The 22,895-nt window shown below is 45.0% G+C and overlaps 1 protein-coding gene across 1 annotated transcript in view; it reads left to right on the top strand.

The window, feature by feature from the left end:
• Window positions 1-22,895, top strand: part of ADAMTS6 (ADAM metallopeptidase with thrombospondin type 1 motif 6) — a 1,840,341-nt gene that overhangs the window by 1,393,148 nt on the left and 424,298 nt on the right. The window contains exon 15 of the mRNA XM_085631708.1: window positions 22,691-22,793. Within this exon, the coding sequence (XP_085487834.1) occupies window positions 22,691-22,793 (103 nt within the window). The remainder of the gene's footprint in view (window positions 1-22,690; window positions 22,794-22,895) is intronic.

The following is a 22,895-nucleotide window of genomic DNA, read 5'->3' as shown; positions in this document are numbered from 1 at the left end:
TAACAACGGCCAGTTTCTGTCTAGAGATAATGAGGAAACCTCCTTTGAACTAGGTAGAGTTCAGTTTCTACAGTACGAAAAGATAGCCAGAGTAGCTAGAGAGATATGGCCATCATTCCCCGAGGAACCTCCTACAACCAAAGTAATGCAATTAATGCTCTTTATGGCCCTGGGAGGACATCTGATCTCCTCCCTATTTGGAGTGATCCATGATGACCTACCAGGGGGGACACTCCCTACCCAGACAAGATGGGATGAGGTGGTGGGAGATCACATGACGGAACGGGATTGGGTAAGAATTCACGAGGGGGTCAAAACAGCGAGATTGAATACCCGTTTTAAACTGATCCAGTATAATTTTGTGCATCAGGCCTACCTCACCCAAATACACCAAGCAAAATATATCCACCCTCTTGAGTGAATGCCCCCGGTTGTAAAGAACCGGAGGCAGGGTTTCTGCATATGGTGTGTACATGTCCAATTTTAACTACATATTGATTCGAAATTATAAAGAAACTAAAAAAGGCCATGGGCTTGGAGGTAACTAGGAAAATCCATACAGTATTGTTAGGTTTATTACCTACTCCCAGAAAGTTTGTTCTCTTGGGGGTTATAGTAGCAAAAAAGCAGATCGCTATAACATTGATGATCCCTACTCCCCCGAGAATTGAAGCATGGACGAAGGACATGAGCGACTGAGCAACAGCGGAAAAGGTCCGAATGCAACCGGTCCGCAAAAATGATAAACTAGAGGACGATATAAGGGCTTGGACAGCTATGATCACAGATTTGCTAGCCCCCTCAAACACTTGAGACAGCTGAAAAATACACAAGAGGCAATTTACCATAGGATCCTAGACAACCCCCGACTGCTTAAGACTGGATCAACACTGACTTAAAGACATAGGAGAAGCTACAGGTGGGAGGGAGGGAGGGGAGTTTTGTTGGATATATTGGCATATATGTTAACAGTCTGAGATATGAGAAACAGAGTATACCGATAGAATTGTATGTAAACAGATATTCTTGGTTTTATGAGAAACACTATATGATACAAAAGGGGAGAGAATTGCCACATCGTCATTTGCCTCCTGGAAATTATAAAAACGTATGTTATGATTTTAAAATGCCAGAAAAGCTTCTAAAAAAAAAAACTTGTGTACATGAGTCTTTTTTTTACTTTGTCCATGGTGCAGTGCAGCATTGGGACAAACCTTCTGGTGCCGTGTTTAAATGATTTTATTATCCTTTTTTGAAAACAAGGATGAGCCTCCAATGGACCGAATGGGAGCCCTGAATGTCCCGACCTTCTCCCTGCGTGCTGCTCAGCTGACTAACAGATGTGCGTGAGATGGTTTGCGCAGCTTCTCCCCCACGTGTTGGCAATGGGCAGCAATCTAGTAGCAGATGCTCCCACCTGCCCTCCAGGCACGTAATGGGGTGAGAGGGAAGCATCCTTTGTTGCTCCCCAGAGTGGTAATCTTGTTGAGAACAGTGGCACTCACTTGAGCTTAGGTCCCCGGGGGCGGTGTGAGCCCCTGGGGATGATCTATCCAAGAGTGTGGCAGCACTAACTTGGTTTTAGTAGCATTACTTCAGTCCCTGGTAACTGGGGCCACTGGGGACATAAATACTACTGGGTTGTGGACCCCAATGCATCACCCTTTCATCCCCATTTACTTACACCGATGCCCGTCAGCTTTCCCGGGCGTATTTTGAATAACCAGACAGGGGAAACTACTCACACACTGGCTGGGGTCCAGACTTCTTATGATGTGTTCTTGGGCCCTGTTGGACTGTTAAACTATTTTCATAATGTTTTGCTCCCAGTGGTCAGCGCTAGCAACCAGGACTGTTGGTTTTGGGACTTTGGGTGTTTGGTTTTCACTTTGCTCCCTCCTTGCGCTGGATCTTTCTCCAGTCTGGGTGCCTCACCTCTCCTGACCTGCGGTCTTCCATACCAGCATCCCAAAGCTCCAGGAAAGCCACTTCAGGCACTGCAGTCCTGGCCAGCTCCCTGCGTACTTTTCCGCTGATGAAAAGCAGCCACCCTAAAACTAGTTGCTCAGCTTCCTCCCTCCTTCACTGGTAGTAGGAAGGAATTCGGTAGCAACTGCAATGACACGGGAACAAGGATGAGAGGGAAGAATCCTTCCTTTCTCCGTGGAGCAGTAATCTTGCTGAGCAAGTCCCTCGGGTGATGGATACCTCTAGGGATAATTTAATCAAGAGTGTGGCTGTGCAAAGTAGTTCTGGAGACATAGATACTGCTGGGATGGGGGACCTATCCATAAATTCTCCCAATCCTTGTTACTTATGTCGATTCCCATGGCCCTGGACCTTACTTGGCCATATTTTATATAAAAAACTGGGAGGGTGACACTACTGCTACCTTGGCCAGGGACCAGGCTTCTTGTAATGTTTTCTTGGGCCCGTTGGGCCTATTCAAACAAATGTCCATGTAGTTTTGCTCCTGGTGGCCATCTCTAGTCACTAGGACTGTAGGTTTTGATACTGTCTGCCGCTGAACCTTTGCAATCCTTTGGGAGTTGGTTGTTTGCTTTTCTCCCTCCTTGTGTCAGACCTATCTCCTCTCTGGGTGCCTGGAACCTCTCATGGTCCTGGGGTCTACCTCAGCAGCGTCCAAAAGCCCCATGACAGAGTGCCCACCCTGCGGTAGATATTAGGCAAAAGCGCGGGCTGCTTGCCTTGACGAATGTGTGACTACAGGCCCCGCCCACCCTGGCCAATCCATGTCGCTTAAAGTCCATGCAACATTAAATCTCAGTAATAGAGGTTGACGAAAACCGTAAGTTACAATCCATCATACTTTCACTGCATGCCTTAGTGCTTATGCTCACATTACACTAGGCTGGTTCCTAGGACACCTGGTCCTGAAGAAAGCCACTGTTAATTCATAGCCCACCTAATTGTCTGAAACATGTAGACCATACACAGTGATGTGTAAGACCATTATTTTCTCACTTTACATCAGTTGTTTTTACTTCCCTACCCATGGTATTCATTTGTAAAAGAAATTCGATTGGAAAGGACAACCTTTTTTTTTTTTTGTAAACATTTTTATTGGCATTTTTGGTTTACAGCTACACACAAAATAAAACAACCAAACAAACAGGTCAGTATTGAGCATCACCCCCACCTCGCCCGCCCTCCATCCCCACCCCTCTCTCGTCACACCAGAAGTCTGATTCGGACTTATGCCACGGGAGACACCAGTGTCTTCAGTATACACCACTGTCTGTGCCCTAGGGCAGTAAACGTCGTCCATGACCATGCCGGCCCCCTCCACCCCACCGCCCCACTAGAGCCCCCCATCCAGGCCGTGATACCTTCGCCATCGGGACCATACCCTGGTGAATTTTTTGGGGCAGCCTCTCGCCTTGTACGTGACCCTTTCTGCCGCCATGTAAATGTCAAGACCTCTCCTCCACTCCTCTAATCGGGGTGGCGAGGGCGCCCCCCCAGTATTTAGCTACTTCCCTCTTTGCCACCACCAGAGCCAGCACCAGGAAAATCAACAGCGGGCGGGGGAGGTCCACATCATGTGTCATACCCAGCAACACTAACTTGGGGTCCTCCTGCAGTGGCACCTCCAGCACCTTACTCAGTTCCCCTAGGATCCCCCGCCAGTACCCCTGAATCTGCGGGCAAAGCCAAAGTATATGGTAGAAAGTCCCTCCCTCCCTACCGCACCGCAGACACGACGTGTCCCCCACCCTTCCCATTTTGTACAGTCGGCGTCTATCAAAGTACGTTCTGTGCAGAATATTGAATTGGATCAGCCGCAGCCGGGACTTAATCGCCACCTCGCGTGGGTGCATGAGAACTGTATCCCAGTCCACCTCATCCATCTCACCCACGTCCGCCTCCCAGGTCGCCCGAAGCGCCCCCATGTTATCGGGCATATTGTTCATGAGGGTCCGATAAGTGAGGGACACCGCCCTTTCCACCATGTGTTCCTGCAGCAATCTTCCCTCTAGAGGTGCGTATTCGGGAAGAGAAGCCGTCTGTATCCCTTCCGCCTGCCAAGCATGTTTCAGTTGCGCGTACCTATAGTACTGCGTGTGAAGCAATCCAAATTCCCTGCGGAGCACCGAAAAGGATTTCAGCTCCCCCTTCACTAGCACGTCTCCCAGTGTCGACACCCCGATGTTATCCCATTGCGTGAACCCCCTCAACTTGTTTAGTTCTAGTAGCCACGTGCAACGCCATAGGGGCGTCTGTCTACTTAGTGTCCTGTGCCAGCCAATCTCCCGGGTCGCCCTTTTCCAGATCGCCAGGGTGATTTTAGTGGCCATCAGTAACCGACCCGTACCCTTGCCACCATATAAGTAATAATGATACGAATGGGCGCCCATGACATGTCTTTCCAGAGCAAACGTCGGGTGCATTGCCGGGGCGTGAAGCCAATCATTAATGCACACCAGGTGTTCCGCCCAGTAGTAGGCCTCGATGTTGGGAAGCGAGACCCCCGCGCTATACTGGTGCCTCTGCAGAGTCTTTATCGCCACCCTGGGTTGTCTACCAAGCCAGAGAAAACTACGGAGTTCAGAATCAATTTCTCGGAAGACCCGCCTAAGGACCGGGTAATATTCGTTCTGCAACGCATACAGGAACCTGGGCAGCGTTATCATTTTAAACATGGCTGCACGCCCCAGCAGCGTAAGCGGCAGCCGACGCCATCGTTGCGCATCCTCCACGAAATTGGTCAGAACCCTCCCAACATTCCTGTCGTAGGAGACAGTTCGGTCTAGTGTTATAAACACTCCTAGGTACTGAAACCCCTCCGTCGTCGCCTGGAGCCTATCTGGGAGTCTCGGCCAGTCCCCCCGCCCCTCTGGAGCATATATCACCGACTTATGCCAGTTCACCCTGTAACCCGAGTGAGCACCATAGCGCTCTAGCTCCGAAAAAATCACCGGTGGAAAGGACAACCTTGAGGCAGTTTTAAAACCACTAAAAAATTCACAACCACATAAAACAAAATCCAGCTCCACTGTAATCAGGTGTCCCAGCACACCTGGGATGCGTAAGGCATCTTGATTGGGGACTCAATGATGAAGCATGCCACCAACTAGTTGGTGGGTGAGGGTTCTTTTTAAAAAAACTAATGGTTCCCCGGATACATAAGTGAAGTACATTCATGACAACTGAGCCTATTGGTAGCAAGCTCATTCTTGTTCGTGAGGCCAGCACTAGTCACCAAGACCGTAGGTTTTGGAACTCTTTGCAGCTAAGCCTTTGCAATCCTTTGGGAGTTGCTTGTTTACTTTGTTCTCTCCTTGTGCCGGACCTACCTCTTGTCTGGGTGCCTGGAAACTCTCATGGCCCCAGGGTCTTCTTCAGCATCACCCGAAAGCTCCAAGGCAGAATGCCCTTCCCGTCAGCACCCTCAATGTCCCACAGCTTTCTTCGGGAAGTGAAAGTCTTGGGCCTCCTCCTTCTGTAGGTCACGCTATTACAAGACCAGCCAACAGAATATCTAGGTGAACCGTCGTGGTTCCCCCATCCAGCAGATCCAATCCTCTATTGTCGCCTAGAGGGTGCAGGAGGGTCGATGCCACTTGCCCTGGAGAAACAAATCCTAGTCTCTGGGTGCCAACGGAAGTCAGAAGTCCTTGAATCCATACTTGGAGCTGGGATCAGATGTTTTCTGTCTCCAGCTGAGCATTCATCCAGCATAATTTCCCCCAGTTCCAGACTGTTCTACTAAAAAAACTCTCTCTCATGCGCAGGGGTTTTTAAATACGGCTGGAAATCTCCAGAAGCTCAATCCTAGGGTGATACATTGTAACCCCACCCATACCCCAGTCCTCCTGCACAGCGTTTTAGAAATTTCCGAGATAAGATGGCCTAGTTAAGTGGTCTATCAAAATACCTTCTCTGAGAGTCTAAGCCCTGCCCCTAACTGCTACAGCCGCATAGTCCCTTCCCTTCAAAACTTCAAAGGGAAGTGCCTCCTGTGACTGTCTCTAGAGGCCTGGCTTTCCTTCTTTGGCTCTGTGGGCTTGAGCCTTCCCAGACCAGGGGCAGAATGAAAAGTAACATCAAGCCTAATTACTGCCTTCTTCTTCAACCAACTTTATTTCAGTTCAACGAGCTATAAAAGTGCACAGTGCAAAAGTATTATAAATACATAAAAACATGATCGGTACAAATCCCAGGTCATAACAGTGTAAGTATATAAACAATTACAGTCATAATACATCGATTGTCAAAATGCTACCACAATACTAAGACGAAAACCGAAGGGACAAAAACCTCAGAAAAAAGTCCTTAGAAGTGGGCTCATTAAGTGTCCGCTATGTCACCCGTGTTATCTATAATATTTTCTAGTATGGACAGCTCAAGAATACACACTGAAATAGGTGGGGTAAAAATGCCTAATTACTGGCTAATTTCTGATGTGTGCGGGGACCTTTGACCATCCAGCAGGCCAGCAGAGTAAATACCTTGGCAAACCAGGGGAAGCCAAAGCCTGCAGTCTAATTTAAAGAGTTTCTTTTGCGACAGGCTACCTGTGTGCAGAGGGCTGTTAGGCAGTAGTCCCACACACTCAGCCTGTAAACGGATGCACGCGCATATGTGCATGTGTTCACATTCATCCAGCCTAGAGCACCTTACCATAGCTGTGTAACGGTGGACCTTATCTTAAAAGGCTGACTCTGGTGGTTAGCTTGTCAAATCCATAATAAAAAAGCTTACAGTGAGTGAGACGTCTATAAATCAGATAGTCCAAAAAGAAAAAACTCCAGGGGTATTAAATGGGCAGAACCCATTTCTCACTTTTATGTTCACTGATACTGATAGCCCTATCATAACCATGCCAGTTGTGGTACAGGGACCTAGTCGAACTGGCCTAACACCCCCCTAACCCACTGAAAATTCATACAAAACTCCTCTCCAGGAAAAAGAGACATGTCCTACATTAAGACTTGAAGTCACAGAACCTGATAGATTATAGTACCTGACCACTTAGAATTTGACCATTGAGACATCTAGGCAATACTGGTGCACGCATGCTTCTGCTGCTGCTAAATCCTACAATACTCAGTAGAAGTCATTCTACTTCTGTTGCGAGAATAAAAGACTGATTACCATATAAACACAACTGGATGAAATACTGCCTTTGCTGCTCCACTTAGCTGAAGAAGGCCTGAAGTACTCCTGTGTTAGAGTACTTCAAGCAGTTATTTCAAGGTTCAGAAGATCTGATAAGGCTCCATCCTTGTTCCTAAATGGTCATAAAACAATACACAAAAGGCCTTTTCAGAGTTTCTTCCCCTTTTCAATGCCCATCCGTGCCATGGGACATAAACACAGTGCTCAGTCAGCTGGAGCACCCCCCTATGGGCTCCCATGGAAGACAGCACTTCTACTGGCTCTGACGAATATCTCTCATGGAAGACAGCGCTTCTCCTGGATCTGACATCAGCATGGAGACTGAGGAAGCTCTAAGCCTTCACGACATAAGAACCATATGAACTTCATGAAATATAAACTTACATGGAGCCCCAACCCAAACATTCATCCCAAAGTTCCCTCAGACTTTCATTTGAATGAATCAGTGATTGTTCAATGTTTCTTCCCAAAATCCTTCAACATCTGCTGAAAGGACAATGCTGTTGCTGGGCATTAGCAGGTACATAAAATTTTACATGGACTGAACCACAGATACATGTTTGTCTAACCAACTATTTGTCTCAAGTTGTACAGGCAAGGGCCACCCTTTGCCACAAGAAAATACAGCACCCCCTTGGAGGTAGGGTGAAGGTACACTTCACTAGCGGCATGTAGGCATCAGCTGCACTTTATGCAGGAGTGCTGCTTCTGGACATCTACCCAGCAGCCATGTTGAAAGCAGGCACACATTCACCAAACACTGCTACCTTGAATTGAATGCAGCATCTGACTCTTCAGTGGGCTAAGCAGTCCTAGTCAACCTATTTAATTAAAGGTGAGCCCATTTCCCACTTACTTTGAAATGTAATATATCGCTAGGTATTCTGATTCCAGAATGTAAACTTAAGAAAGATATAAACCACAAAATGTACACCTGGTGAAAGGGGAAGAAAGACAGAAAGATGTTTTTGTGTATGTGGAAAAATTATTTATTTAATCATATTAACCAGAATAAGACTGACATTTAGTCTGCCAGGAGATAGTTTTAATTCACCTTACATATATTAGTATTCTGTCTCTCTCATACCTGTTTCTAATCGAGGCTTAAAAACATCTCAAGAGCCCCTCTCTTTTGAAAAGTTGTGGCCCGCACCAGATAACTTTGGTTCTGGTGTGAGGGGGGGACCCTATGATGAAGCATGCCACATTCAGATTGGTGAGGGTTCTCGTCCTAAATAAATAATTTCTTTCACATACATAAACATCTTTCTGTCCCTTCCTTTTTTACCATGTGTACTTTTTGTGGTTTGCTTTCTGGTTGGGCTACAAACTCCCTCTAGAACCCATTTTGTGTTTTAACTTAAGAAAGATGCAATGTAGGAGCTGAAATGAGCTACCTGTAACTCCAGTTCTCCAGTGTTGGTATCTTTAATAAGTTCACGTGTGCCCTCTCCCATCCCTACTCAGAGGCTCACTAAGTACTCTTACTATCCTTCACATTTGAGATTTGAAATATGAGCTATTTTGGCCTCTAGCGGAAGTTGAGAACTGAGCACTACCACCTCACTGGCTGGTTTAGATTGTTTCAAATGAGATGGATATGCAACCAAACTAACACCTGTTGGGCCTACGTCTATTTAAGCTCTATGTATTGCTATTTTAAAATTACCAAGCATTCCCAGCCTGACTATGGGGAATGATTCTAGCAGGTGAATCTATGAGCAATGTAAAACATGGAGAACTGGAGTAACAGGAAAGTAAGTCATTTCTTAATCCTTTAGCAGGGTAGTGGTAATTCACCAATTCGGAGATAGCAACAACTGTTATTTATGCCGAGACTCCTTATACTTTTAAGGGATGTTTATGTATATAAATTGAACCAGTATATGTACCTAAAAAGTTAGTAAAAGATCTAAAAGAGGCTTAAAATGCCAACCATGAGCTTAATTAAACTGCTAGAGGTTTGTTAACTATAAAATGTATAAGTTACCCTTGACCGAGACCTTGGAAAATTAGAGACTAAGGTTAAAGACTGGCCTGTCAGAAGGTGATAAACTGCAATGCTCCAGTCAGTAAAAGAAGCATTTGGGGCAGCTAGGCGCAGTTCCATCCCCTGAAAAGGTTTCTATGTTAAGATTTCTCTCAGAGAGAGACAAACACCTTGATAATCAATGTGCCTCAGTCCTCATGGCCGAACTTCGATTCTTTCGGGCTAGTCTTATCTGTTAGCTGTTTCTACTGAACTGTTTCGTTCTTGCAAATTGATCCCATGGAACACTAAAATATGGCACCCATTGGAGTCTAAAATGCCATCCTTTCCATGTTTACATTTTCACTAGTGAACTTTTTTGGGTCTATCATCAAAACTGGTATTTATGCGACAAACCACAATTCAAGCACAACTTCTGAGCTTAGCCCCATCAAGTGACAATGCAACTACTGCTCCTTTCAGAAGATACATTTTCCATCAGATACAACTGTCTACAAGGAAGCATGGGTGGATGCAGACAGACAGGTTTTTAGGATTGTTCCTAAACTTTAGAAACAAGTGGGAGTACATCCCCGTGCACAGCTGCTCTTAAGGTATTCAATAACTACAGGCCTATATCCTTTATTGCCTCGTTCATTACAAATACTAGAAAGAGCCGTTAATATCCAACTCCAAAATGATGTGGATCAAAAAAGCTAATTGGATATCTCACATTCAGGTTTTCTTACTAACCATAGCTCAGAGATGGTAATGTTAGCAATTAAAGACATCGTACTTGAGTCCTATGCTCAAGGAAGGTCAGTGGCACTGATCCTTTTGGACCTATCTGCAGCATTCGGTACGTTTCCCATACAGTCTTAATCAAACTTCTACATAAATTGGCAATTTGTCAACATGCACTGAAATAGATGACTTATTTTCTTCCTGGAAGGTCTCTGTAGTATCTCATGCCCCCTATACATCTAAGTCGGTTACATTAGTTCAGGGCGTACCCTAAGGATCATTCCTGAACCAGATGCTTTTTAACGTTATATGACCTCTCTGGCTGAGCTAGTCTGACCATATGGCCTAAAAATAGTGTCATATTTGCCGATGAAATTCAGATCACCCGTACCATATTGGATAAATTAGATACACTGCAAGTCGATTTCAGAGCAGGAATGAGCTCAGTGGGAATCTGGATACATGCTGGATGCCTTCAATTAAACTTAGGAAAAACAGCAGCTCTCCTATTTGGTAAACAAAAATACCTGTGTACTGATGACAGGTGGCCAGTTGAATTAGGGCCCTCTCCCATTTCGTTGGACCATGCCAGAAACCTGGGGGTCATGGTAGACTTTGACATAACTGAGGCCACTTTGTTCTTAGAGGCTCGAAAAAGTCTTAGTGACAAAACACGTGTCGGCTGAGTCAGAAGTTCTTCGGAAATCTACACTGACTCTCCGCAAATTAATTCAACACATACCATCAGGAGCAACATCTTGCTGCTGCACCTATGTTTCTGCTTATACTATGTAACAAATTAATACGAATGCACAGTTTATTGTCATAAGCAGACTGACTGAATCAAGTATACCAATGTGATATTATACAGAATAAATCAGTATCCTTTTCCTTAACAAACAATAGGTGAAAGTGTATTACTTCTTTGTACTAGACGGAGACAAACGGTGCTCATTGTTATATATTGTAATGAAAAGCTGGATGCATAGTGGAATCTGATGCCGACCCAAGGATACATGGGCACCGTTTTGTGAGTTTCTTCTACATCTCTTTGAGGTAGAGTGGCGGCTGAGGTGGCCTGCGGCCGGAACATAAGCTCAAGATCACTACAGCGATTTTGGGGTGGGCGTCCGCTTGCTCTGCGAGGCTGGGGCCCAATTTTGGCTGTCACTGATACTGTCTGCTGCAACAAAACTGCTCTGTGGGACTTAGCCTTGACCTTGCTAGAACCCGCTCATGCTGTGTTCTTGATTGTTCTTGTGTGCTTTTCTGTGATAGATACTGATCGCTGACTCAGCTACTCTCCGCAGGGGGTGGGTACTACACTGTTTCTGAACTTGAAAAGTCAGTAAATAACATTAACAAAAAGCGTATAGAGTGTCATTGTCACAGCAATAGCGCATGCATCTTGCAAAGTTTAACCTTTTGTTGGCATAGAAGGAGAGGTTCCAATCGGCTATTCTTTTAGGTGGTGTGGTGTCAGAGACCGAGTTAATGTGTGGTTAGCCCTTGGTAAGCATATGGCGCTGGGCGTGGATCCTGTATAACTTGAGAGGAACTTAAAGAAAGTTAGCAGGGTGAGTCAGGAAAAAGTTCGTAGGAAATTGCATTCGAATGCACTTCTATCGAACAGGACCCATGGAAGTGGCAGCAAGGTTTGGGACACGTGAGTGTTTGTAATTTCTTCTATAATGGAAGTCAGGCATATGTGGCATGCTTTAACCTGTATTCTAAGTGCATGTGCTAGCAAAGACGAATTATGGTGGCCTCTTACAATTAATTTCAGATAAAACGAAAACGCATAACTATCAGTAAAATTGTGACCGAAGACTGCATCAATCTTGTGACCCACTTGCTTTAGCTATCATTGCACACTTCTTGTAATTATATTAGACAGAATTTTAAAGATGACGAGCAAAATCTGTGGTCGCTGGGTAATCTTTAACTGAAATACGGAAAGGAATTTTATTAGAAATCAGCAAAGCAATCCCCATTATTTACATAATATTGAGGTGCTCTTTTTGTACATTTAAGCACAGTGCTACACGCACGCACACACCCACACCCACTCCAAAACAAATATACTACAGTTTACTCAGGTCAGAACATCTTACGTGCAAAGATATGTATAGTCGGCTCTCAGGTCGTTCCCAGCAGTACTTGCCAGCAAGATATACTATTCACAAACATCCAGCAGTGTACACGAGACGGAACATCTAACATACATCAACACAGATCATACATGTCACATAGCCAGCAACACCATGCCTCAATGATGATCTCTAATCGTCAGGAAAGGGGCATAATTCTGCACAAAAAGATGCGTCAACTGGTAAAATTGCTGAGGCACTCCATCTCTACACCATAATCACATACCCACAACTCATTTACATGACACTCCTCTCAACCAGAAACCGACCAGAACACAATACTCATAATATATCCTCACAGGGCAGCTCAGACTCTGGTCAAACCGAACAGAACTAGAACCAGGTTACATGCAGAATCCACCAAAGCATTCTTAAGTGGAACAGAGTTTTAAACATGGCACCTATGAAAACATTGCAAAAAAAAAAGTTAATTACTATTACTTCGATTTTTCAATGTTCACGTGCAGCCCGTGGCAAATGTAATGTAACGGATCCAACTGAAATGCTGTGTCCAGCATTCAGGTGCACAGACAACTAGGAAAATCCCAAAATATATAAATTGTTCAATGCTGAAGGCACATCTACTATTAGATAGAATACAGTTTACAAACTGTAGTTGGTTTGACCCAAATCATCAGCACGTAAATTCTACGTTATTTAAGTGCTTAGCATTAAGTGCAGTGGAGCCTGACGTTAGCCAATCAACCTGGCAGTCACTGCTGTAAGAGCAACTGGCTTGCTTGTGAAAGCAGGGCATTTTTTGTGTTATCTGGAGCTGTGTGATCTCAGGCTCATCTCTTCTGTCTTCCTGGGGTTTGATTACCTACCTTCCGATCTTAGATGTGTTCTTTTTTCACAGCTCAAGTGCACTTTTTCTACTTATCATGACCAGTTGAAACACAGAAGACCACAGCATGCACGCTTGCTCATGAGTACAGCATTTTTCTGAAAAACAAATGACTATCTAAAAGTTGCCTTAGATCTCCAGGTAACTTAACGCACTGAGTGTTACTTTGACCTTTTTGTGCAGCATTTATACTGTTGCCTTTTTTTTTACTATAGTGATGCTTATTTCAAAATCAAAAGGAGATTGTTATCAGCGATGAGCAGTAATGTTATGTTAGGCAGATTTGTAGAGTGCACTATCCTGGCACTGAGCAGGTCAGTGGCGTAAAGTAACTTGAGCCCCCCCTGCATGGTACATGGAGGGCCCCCTTCTGACTTAATCAGGAGCTCTCAGGTCAGAGTACCATGCTGAGGGGCCCCATGTGCTTTGGGGCCCCCTGCACCTCAGGGGTTACGGGGGCCTGTGTTACGCCACTGGAGCAGGTGTGAGTTTAGTCAAACATAGGCACATATTGAACTACTCGAATAGCCACCTTTTCTGCTTCTTCAGAATTCAAGAAGCGAGGAAGATGGGGCTCGACCACCAAATCTGGTTTTCTGTATGTGTGGGATATGTGCAAGTAGGAGTTCGGACCAACAGAGGTATCTAGAAGGTTTGTGAAAGCAGATGCGATTATTTAGGTATGCTGGGTCAGTGTTATGTGGTGCCTTGAAACTGTGATTGAGGAGTTTCAATAATGCTCGTTTGTGTATGGGGAGCCAGTGGAGCTCCTACAGGTATAGTGTGATGTGAGTGCAGCCTCGAAGGTTGAGAGTGGTACTGGCCACTAAGTTCTGATTGGACTGCAGCCTTCGGTGATTTTTTTGTTGATCCCGTAATAGAGGGTTTTCCTGTTGTCCAGCTTACTTGTGACAAGGGGGTGTGTGACTGTTTTCTGGGTGCTGATTGGTATCCATTTAAAAATGTTCCTCGGCATCTTCAGGATATGGAAGCATGAGGAGGTGACAGCGTTGACTGCTGCGGTAATTTCTAGTTTGCTTTTGATGACGATACAGAAGTTCAAGGCATGGGTGGTAGGGGTGGATGTTGGTCTTAGCTCTGTTGCCCACCAGGTAGAGTCCCACGGTACAGCTCTGTTTCCGAAGATCATGATTTCGGTCTTGTCAGTGTTTAGCTTCACACAGTTGGTCTTCATCCAATAAGTGATTTTAGTCATGCATGCCTTGAACCTGATTTGGGTACTGGGTATATTATCGGTGAGGGAGAGACTGAGCTGTGTGTCATCAGCGCAGGAGAGGATGTTGATGTTATGAGTGTGGATGATGCTGGGTAGAGGGATAATGTATCAGTTGAAGAGGGTTAGGCTGAGGGAGGATCCTTACGAAACTCTGCAGAGGAGGTTGCGGGTTTCCGAGGTGTTCGGTGCCAGGCTAACTGACTGGGTCCATTGAGTCAGGCAGGAGCAGATCCATCAGAGTGCGTGTCCTTGGATTCCGATGTCATGTAGGCATTAGATGAGGATGGGAGACCTTGTCAAACGCTGCAGAGAGGTCCAGGAGGATGAATCCCGCTGTGTCACCTCTGTCCACAGTCATGTGAATGTCATCCTTGGTGCCATTGATGGCAGTTTCTGTGCTCTGTTTGGGACTGAAACCAACTAAGTGGTGTCGAGGACTTGGTGGTCTTTGAGGCATTCGGTGAGGCATCTGTTGATGATTTCTCTAAAACCTTGGCTGAGAATGGTAGCAAGGAGATCAGTCTGTAGTTGGCAAGCTTTGAAGGGTCAGTGGAGGGTTTCTTCAGTAATGGGAGGACAGTTGTGTGTTTCAACATGTCTGGGAAGATCGTGGAAGAAGTGGACATATTTGTAATCTGTGTGAGCATTGAGCTGATGGGTTGCAGTCCCCCAACGTAGACGTAGTGGAGGCATGGGTGCAATGCAGCCTCTGGGTGAATGGACTTCATGGGGATGACGGTATCTTCTGGGGTAATGACAGGCCCTGGGGATAGCATTGATTTTTTGGATAAGATCAGGAGGCCTTTGGTGAGGTCTGTCGGATCCGGTTGTGGGTTGAAGTTGCTGTAAATAGTGGTGATCTTGTTGCTGAAGAATTGAGAGAGATTGTTGGAGCGGTCCGGCAAGGATGTGATCGAGTTGGAGGCAGCAGCTGGTGAGGTGAAATCCTTCACTATGGCAGAGATTTCTCTGCTTCCGTTGGTGCTGGTATCAATGCGGTCCGCCAATGTTTGGTGGTCCGTATCATTTGATGGTAGCATCTCAGGGCAGATATGAACATGTTTCTATCTGCATTGTCCTGGCTCATTCTCCATTTGTGCTCCGGTTGTGTATGCAGTGGTATTTCATCAGCCAACTGTCCTGGGGTCTAGATCGTGTTGTATTGCTGTGTTTGACAGGCCAGGGAGTCGGTGCAGGAGGTGTTCCAATTGTTGAAATTCTTCATGGCTTTGTGGAGCCTGTTGCTGTGTTCGGTTTAGTGGGTATTGAAATCAGTGTCCCAGTCCTTGTCAGTAATGCTGCTCCAGTTTCGTCAGGCTGATCTGGGGGTTAGTGCGTGTGCGTTGGACTGGAAAGGGGATGCTGAACTTGAGGAGGGCGTGGTCTGTCCAGGAGACTGGTGCAGGCTCCTTGTTTCAGATGTTTTCGGAAAGGGGTGAAAATAGGGTGCAGAAATTGTCTGCTGACAAGGGTAGGTCTTGTTACTCATTGTGTGAGGCCCAGGATCCCAAGGTCTTTGATGAGTGCTTTTAGAGTTGGGGTTGTCGTGGTCTTCCAGGTGGAAGTTCAGGTCTCCATGTAGGATGTAATTGCTAGCGTTGGGCTAGTGGTGCGACGAAGTCTGTGATTGTTTCTGTGAAGTTGGTGTGTGGTTCAGGTGATCTGTAGCTGAGAGTGCTGCTTGGGAGAAGTTAGTTGTGACGTGGAGCTTGAACAACAGTTGTTCAAAGCTGGAGGATAATGTGTCTGTGGAGGTGGGGCAGTTGATGAATTTCATGTGGATGATTCCAATCAATCAAGGTAATCTTTATTTCGGTCATAGACCATAAAAGATAATCAATCCTTACAAACATACATATTTAAAAAAAAAAATATTACAATTGTTAAAAAGTATGTACAATAAAGATTACATGAGTTCATAAGCAATTCATGAGAACAATAAGACAGTAAAAGGTAAAATAATTGTAAAAATGGTGACACATAAAATCAGTAACTATTTAAATAAGCCTAGGAATTAGACAAGAGAAGGGAACATCTCCTTCGCCACACGGCATGCCAATAGCGTGATACCGAGAAGACTATAGGTAATGACGTATCAGTCTTCAAGATTCTGTAGGCAACCTTACATTGTGTAGTCCCCAAATTCCTACAGAGTTGGAGGAGCCAACGTTTTCTGATTAATTTATATGTGGGACAGAAAAAAAGAACATGTAAATCAGTTTCGCTTGTAGATCCACAGGTTGGGCAATCAGAAGGGTTATCTATCGACCGCTTTCCAGAGAAAGCTCTCAAGGGCAGTGTACCATATCTGAATTGCATGTACAGCTTTCTAGAAACACTTGGCTCAATCAAATCTAAAACGGGTTCTATTTTAAACTCCTCCTTGATGTTAAAAAAATCCGTAGTCAGTGTGCTATTGGTTAGCATCATATTTTTGCTATTTAACGAAAAAGCATTAACCAACTCAGCTCTAGAAAATTTAAGAACAGTTATCTAGGGGTGGTGCCATAGAGCAGAAATTCCCAATCTAGTAAGTTCCTTTTTTATGTATACTAACCATGGTATATGGGCTAAACCAGAAAGGGTCATTAGTGACTTAAGATCGTTTTGATAATTCGCTAACTCCGGAGTTGCCCACAGCCTCCGCCAATACAATAGTGGCCTTAATGCAATTTCTTCTTGTATAGACCTGACTCCCAAGTCAATTCTGAGTGGGTTAAGGGGTGTACTAGGTGGTAAGGTCAATAAAGATCTTAAAAACGAGTTCTCAAATCCGCCAATATCTCCGGTTGGGCAGTGTCCCCAAAGTTCAACCCCGTAAAAAGTAGCACCCCGTGCTTGCGCTTTGTATATCTCGATAATGGGTGCTATAGGTTTAGAGGTAGATGTTCTATGCATTTTAAGGATCCCGCCACAGATCTGCGTGAGTCGTAGTTTGGCTTTTGCTAACTGAGGACCCCATTCCATCCTGTCCGAAAGTGTGACTCCGAGATATTCAAACACTGTAACCCTGTCCAGTGTAACACCGTTAAGAGAGGGGTTAGGCCCATTTTTTTTGGGTGGGTTGCATACCATAAATTTAGTTTTCGAAGAATTGACCTCGAGCCCTCTATGGGAACAAAATTCGGAGAAACTATCGAGGGCACGCTGTATCCCCATGGGGGATTTTGACACCAAAAGAGTGTCATCAGCAAACATTAGTGCCACCACCTGCTCGTTGTTAAGTTTGGGGGCATCGATGTCCTTAACCCCCCTCAGGTGGGCCACTAATGCGTTGGTGTAAAGGGAGAATAGGGTTGGGGCCAGGACACATCCCTGTCTGACTCCACGATTAACAGGGAACTTTGATGTCAAATTGCCCCTCTTACCACACCTAACTTGGGCAAAATTATCTCTGTGAAGCCGTTTTATAATCCCGAGTAGACAGGCAGGCATCCCCATCTCAGCCAAAACCGTCCAAAGAGTTTGCCGTGGAACTAAGTCAAAAGCTGCTTTGAGATCGACGAAGATTAGGTAGAGGCTGCCACCCTCTACCCTCACGGTTTTCCAATAAAGAAGTTGTAAGTGAAAAAGTTGATCCACCGTGGATGTCTTCTCTCTAAAGCCAGCCTGGTATGGGGTTAGTATGGTTTTTTCCTCCATCCAGGCTTGCACTCGATCTAGGATGATACGTGCAAAGAGCTTCTGACTAACATCGATTAGACTAATCGGGCGGTAGTTATTTGGCAAGAGTGGGGAGCCCTTCTTGAATACCGGGACTATTTCGGCACCTGCCCAGGTGTTGGGGATTGGAGCACCACAGAGTACAGCATTATAAAGTGAACAAAGATAGGGGATCCACACCTCAGGTTTGTGTTTGTATAGGTCTCCAGGGATTTTGTCCAGGCCTGGCGCCTTTCCTACTGGGAGTCTATTTACCGCCTTTTCTACTTCCTCGAGGGTTTTGATGTCAATGGCTTCATCATTCAAATCAGGGAAAGATAAGGACTCAGTGACCGAAGCCAAGGGAGCGTATATGCTCTGGTAATGGTCAATCCATTGGCTCGGTGCGATATTAGGGTTGTCGGCCACTAGGCCCTCCTTCGTATCTGATCGAATTATTGCCCAAAATTCCCTCATATCTTTTTTGGTAAGAGCTCTTTTAATATCATCCCATTTGTCATTTTCCCAATTCTGCTTAGCTGATTTTACAACCTGCTTATATTCAGATCTCCTCGTAGCCACCCTTGTCCTATCGCCAGATTTTAATGAGACCAGTAAAGCTAGTTTAGCCCTCTTACATTCGGTATTAAACCAGGAAAGGACCTTCAGGGTTTTCTTTTTCCTAGATACCATTGGGTTTAAAAAATTACCCAATGATGTAACCAACTCTATATGAATTTGTGTCACATGATTTTCCCTGTTATCACTGTCCTGGTCTAAGGTGTAACACATTTGTGCGAGGGCTTTACATGTGACCGAGTAGATGGAACACATTTTTTCTGGTGATTTAAGGATCATTGGCCACTTGAGTCGTCTTCTGTCACCAGAAAGGAATAAGGGTCTAGGGTTCCCACTATTTTGTGTTGGACCATTCTCCGTCACTAGAGTCAGATCAAGTATCAAGGCATTATGGTCGCTATCGTGTCGAGGGTGAACCACAAAATCCGTAATCCTGGACCATGTTTTGGCCTCTACCATAATATAATCAATACGTGAGGTCTGTCCAGGTCGATTAAATGTGTGGTTCCCCTCAAGATCCGACAAAGAACGCCCATTACAGGCTCTAAGTGAATTAGCGAGCGTTATGGAATTAATTTGCAAGGCTAGAGGTGTCCAGGCCTTGATGGGTGGGATTTGAAGGGCCGGTATGGACCACTGTTCATCCTCCTCTCTGGTAATGGGATCAGTGAGCCCCGGTAAGGGCTCAAACTGGCAATTAAAATCGCCAGCAACAATCAAAATACCCTTGTCTGCTACAATTTGTATAAGTTTATCCAAAATTTCTAATGTGGGTGATTCCCTACCTGACTTGGTAGGACGGGAATAAACATTAACCAAAATAAGGGTGGACCCAGAGGGGAATGTAAGTTGTAAACATTGCAAATCAATACTTTGCGTGGCAATTTCAGAAATTACGCATCCCAAATGTGACTCTATGAAAATAGACAGCCCACCAAATGGCCTTCCCCTAGGACCCACAAGGGCTAAACTATTAACTATGAAGAAACCCTTTTTTGTGTATTCTTCCTTTGCCCAAGTCTCCTGAAGCAGACATATGTCATGCTGATTAATGAAAAAATCCCAGTCCGGGCAGGGTAATTTATTTGCAATGCCCGCGACATTCCAGGATAATATTTTTAATTGGTTATTTGGGCGAATATCCTTTCTTACTGATCGCAAGGTAGAAGGCGCGGAAGAAGAAGAACAACAAGTTGCCTTAATGGGTATGGGTCTGGAAGGGAAGGGATCAATGGGGGTAGGAATGTTTTGGGAAACGGTGTGTACAGGGGAGGGGATGGGATTTATGATGGGGGTGGACAATATGTTGGCGTCAATTAGCGGCGGGCACATCAAAACCCTTTTATCCAATATTAAGTTGGTCGAATCTTCCAGTCAATCAACGTCCTCTAACGGAGCAAATCGATTGTACACGGGAATTCTAAAGGGTGGGATGTTCAAGTTAGGTCTCTGTGGAATATTTTGGAATAGATCAATATCTGTAGGGATAGAACCAGTTCGATGGGGAACAGGACCCCAAGGTGGCTGAGGATAAAATAATTCGAGGGGGTACGCTTTGATTAAAGTTTCATGACCTAAAGATAGTGTGGGATGAGCAAGGATTTTTTGATTAGTCTGCGAGTGTCTAAAATTAATAACCACACAGTCCCCCCTGGAACTTTTTCCCATTGGTCCTATCCATGCAACCCTTCTCACCATAAGGATCTCATTGGCCATCTCATAAGGGAATTGTTTGTGTCTTGCCAACCAAAAAATAACTTTATTTGGCAGGTCAAGGTGATTTTCTTTAATACCTTCCTTAAGTTCAGGGACACCAGTCAGTATGGTGACATACGGGGATGCAGCTGGGGGAAGATTGTTCGTTGGTAAATTTGTAACAGTAGTCTCAGTATTGTTTTCCAAGGGATTTCTACGAACCAGAGTAGAAGTAGCTAAAGACTCACAGATGTTAATATTCTGCGTTGAAGGCATTTGATTATTGGAACATGGATCTTGTGCATGGGGAACATAGGAAGGGGACCTTCTAGTGCCATTATTTGTAAGGGGTCCCTCTATCGATGTACAGGGCTTGGTTGGTTTAGTTTGCCCAGCTTTACGTTGGGCAGGCACTGGAGCTAGCGATGTGGTCTGGGGTGTAAGCAACCCATCGTTTTGAGCATTAGATATACTAGATATAAAATTACGGGGAGGGTCAGTAGGTGCTTGGAAGAAGCTTTGGACTAATTTTAGCATAGGGGCTACCTCCTCTTTTATAATCGACCTACATTGGTCAACAATATTAGTCACCGCTGTATGCACCCAAGCGGGGTATGGTGTGTCCTGGGAGAATGTTGGTGCTGAAGTACTGTCTGATGTTTGAGTGCTAGAATGTATAATTCCCTTTGCCGGACTCCCCTTAGAATTTCATGTGGATGATTCCAATTCCTACTCTGGTATTGTGAAGTCTGTCATCCTTGGTGAACTTGTAGCCAGAGGCATGGCTGTATCAATGTCGGATGCCGATGCCAATGCGGGGCAATGTCGGATGCCGATGCCAATGCGGGGCTCTTCCGGGTTTCCGTGAGGAAAAGTAGGTCTGGGGTATTATTGTGCAGAAGGTCCCAGATCTCTGTGGTGTGTTTGGTGAGTGAGCGGGTGTTGATGAGGATGTATGTGAGTGTGGAGTGTTGCGTGGGTGGTTGCACGACAATGCATGGTGCTAGCACCTAGGAAAACAAAATGTTTCACCAAGACACATTTACTGTTCAGTTCATCTGTCTGTTAGTCAATTCATTTAGTTATTTACCTAGGAATTTGAAATTTAGGTGTCACCACGTGTAAGATAACAATTTGTTTGTTAAGTGGACATTCACCCTTGGGTCACTTGCTCTGAAATTACAGATGTTTATTCAGGTACTCATTTTAGCAACCTCGGAAGAGTGAAAGTCTGAGTGGATCTGCCAGAATCAAACTATATTTCCATCAAGTCAAGATTACATTCCTTGAGTAAATGGATTAATCTCCTGAGCCACCGGACTCTCGGCCTATCCTCATTTTATGTGTAATGCTATTTGTATCTTCTTAATAAGCAGTTTTTTGCAATTTAGATGTTTCTTGGTACCTTGGACATCAGCATGATTATGTAGGGCCTGATTTGGAGTTTGGTCTGCTGCAAACGTGACTGATAAGGCGGACAGGATATCCACCACGTTGCTGATAGAGTAAATCGTTCACCATACTCCAAATCAGTACCAAATTATTTTCAAACAGTGATTTTTGTTAGCCGAGTATACAGCATTTAAAATTATATCACTATAATATATCCATGAGTCTAGCTTTGCCGCCGGGTGTCCGAGTCCCTTGAACTGGAATGTGCTGTATTCAGGCTATGACTTCGACGTGCTGGCTTCATCTGAACCCTTGTTATGTTATGTTATGTTACGTTATGTTATGGTATGTTGTAAAGGTACTTAATGAGACCAACAAGGCTCCTTAAAGTGCTATGAGGAGCGAAAGAAGGTCTCTGGAGGAAGGGAATGATGGGCGAATATTGAGAATAAAATTATCAATTCCAAAAAGATTGTTATGTACTGGTTGGCAGAGTGGTAGTGCTTTATGTGTGGGCTACCATGTGTCTGTGCGATATGACAAGAACGTGTGCGCAGAAATGGCTGTGTGCGGGCCAGATACCTAGAAGGTGGAAGTGAGAGACAGGATGAGGGATAGAAATAAAGGGGAGCAGGGGACAGTGTTTGTGAGAAGAATCAGCTCTCACAGCCTTGTGGCATGAGAGAGAAAGAAACCAAAAGAGGGCTAAAAGAGAGACAACGGGAAATAGTGAAAGAGGAAAATAGAGTGAGTAAGGACGAGTTAAAAGAGAGAGAAAAGAATGAGGGGGACTTGTCTTAACATGTAAAGTTTGTCAGGACTTGACATCTAGCAGCCACAGGACGGACTAGACCTCACATCAGAATTAATAGTGTAGGGCGTGCTCTGGAAGCCTGCCTCTTGAGCCTTAAATACAGATCTGCCCACAGCTGGGCAGGTGTACCTGGAACTGCCGTCCCCGGAAGGATTGACTGTTTTCATTTCCTCATCAGAAATCTTTGCGTGTTTTCAAAGAGGCGCCCGACCTTACGCGGTGATGCCAGGGTGAACTCGGTGGGGCAGCTTCAGGTTCGTTTGCTTTGCACTAGGACACTTTCAAAGCCTAACTTTATTCAAGTGACAGCAGAGTTACTGAAGGGTTATAAAGCAACGCGTACACACTCATTGCCTGTTGTGAAGCTCCAGTATAAAAGGTCAGGCTTAGAAACCGAGTTGCTATTGCAAATGGATCCTGAGAACAAGCCACATCTGCTATTTGGAGAATTAACAAATATATTTTGTCTGTGTTTCAGCCATGCGCCCCCGGGTCCCGTGACTTTCGTGAGAAGCAATGTGCAGACTTTGACAACCTGCCTTTTCGGGGGAAGTATTACAGCTGGAGGCCCTACACTGGAGGTAATATATAGCCCGGTGCGATCATGCTTGTGGGGCCTGGCAACATGCAGGGGGCCTGAAGCAGGCACTCTGTGCTCAGTAGCTTGGTAGTGATTTGAGAGG

This window comes from Triturus cristatus, chromosome 2_1 (assembly GCF_964204655.1).
Source record: "Triturus cristatus chromosome 2_1, aTriCri1.1, whole genome shotgun sequence".
Classification (NCBI taxonomy): Eukaryota; Metazoa; Chordata; class Amphibia; order Caudata; family Salamandridae; genus Triturus; species Triturus cristatus.
This window is presented reverse-complemented; position numbering and strand designations above follow the sequence as displayed.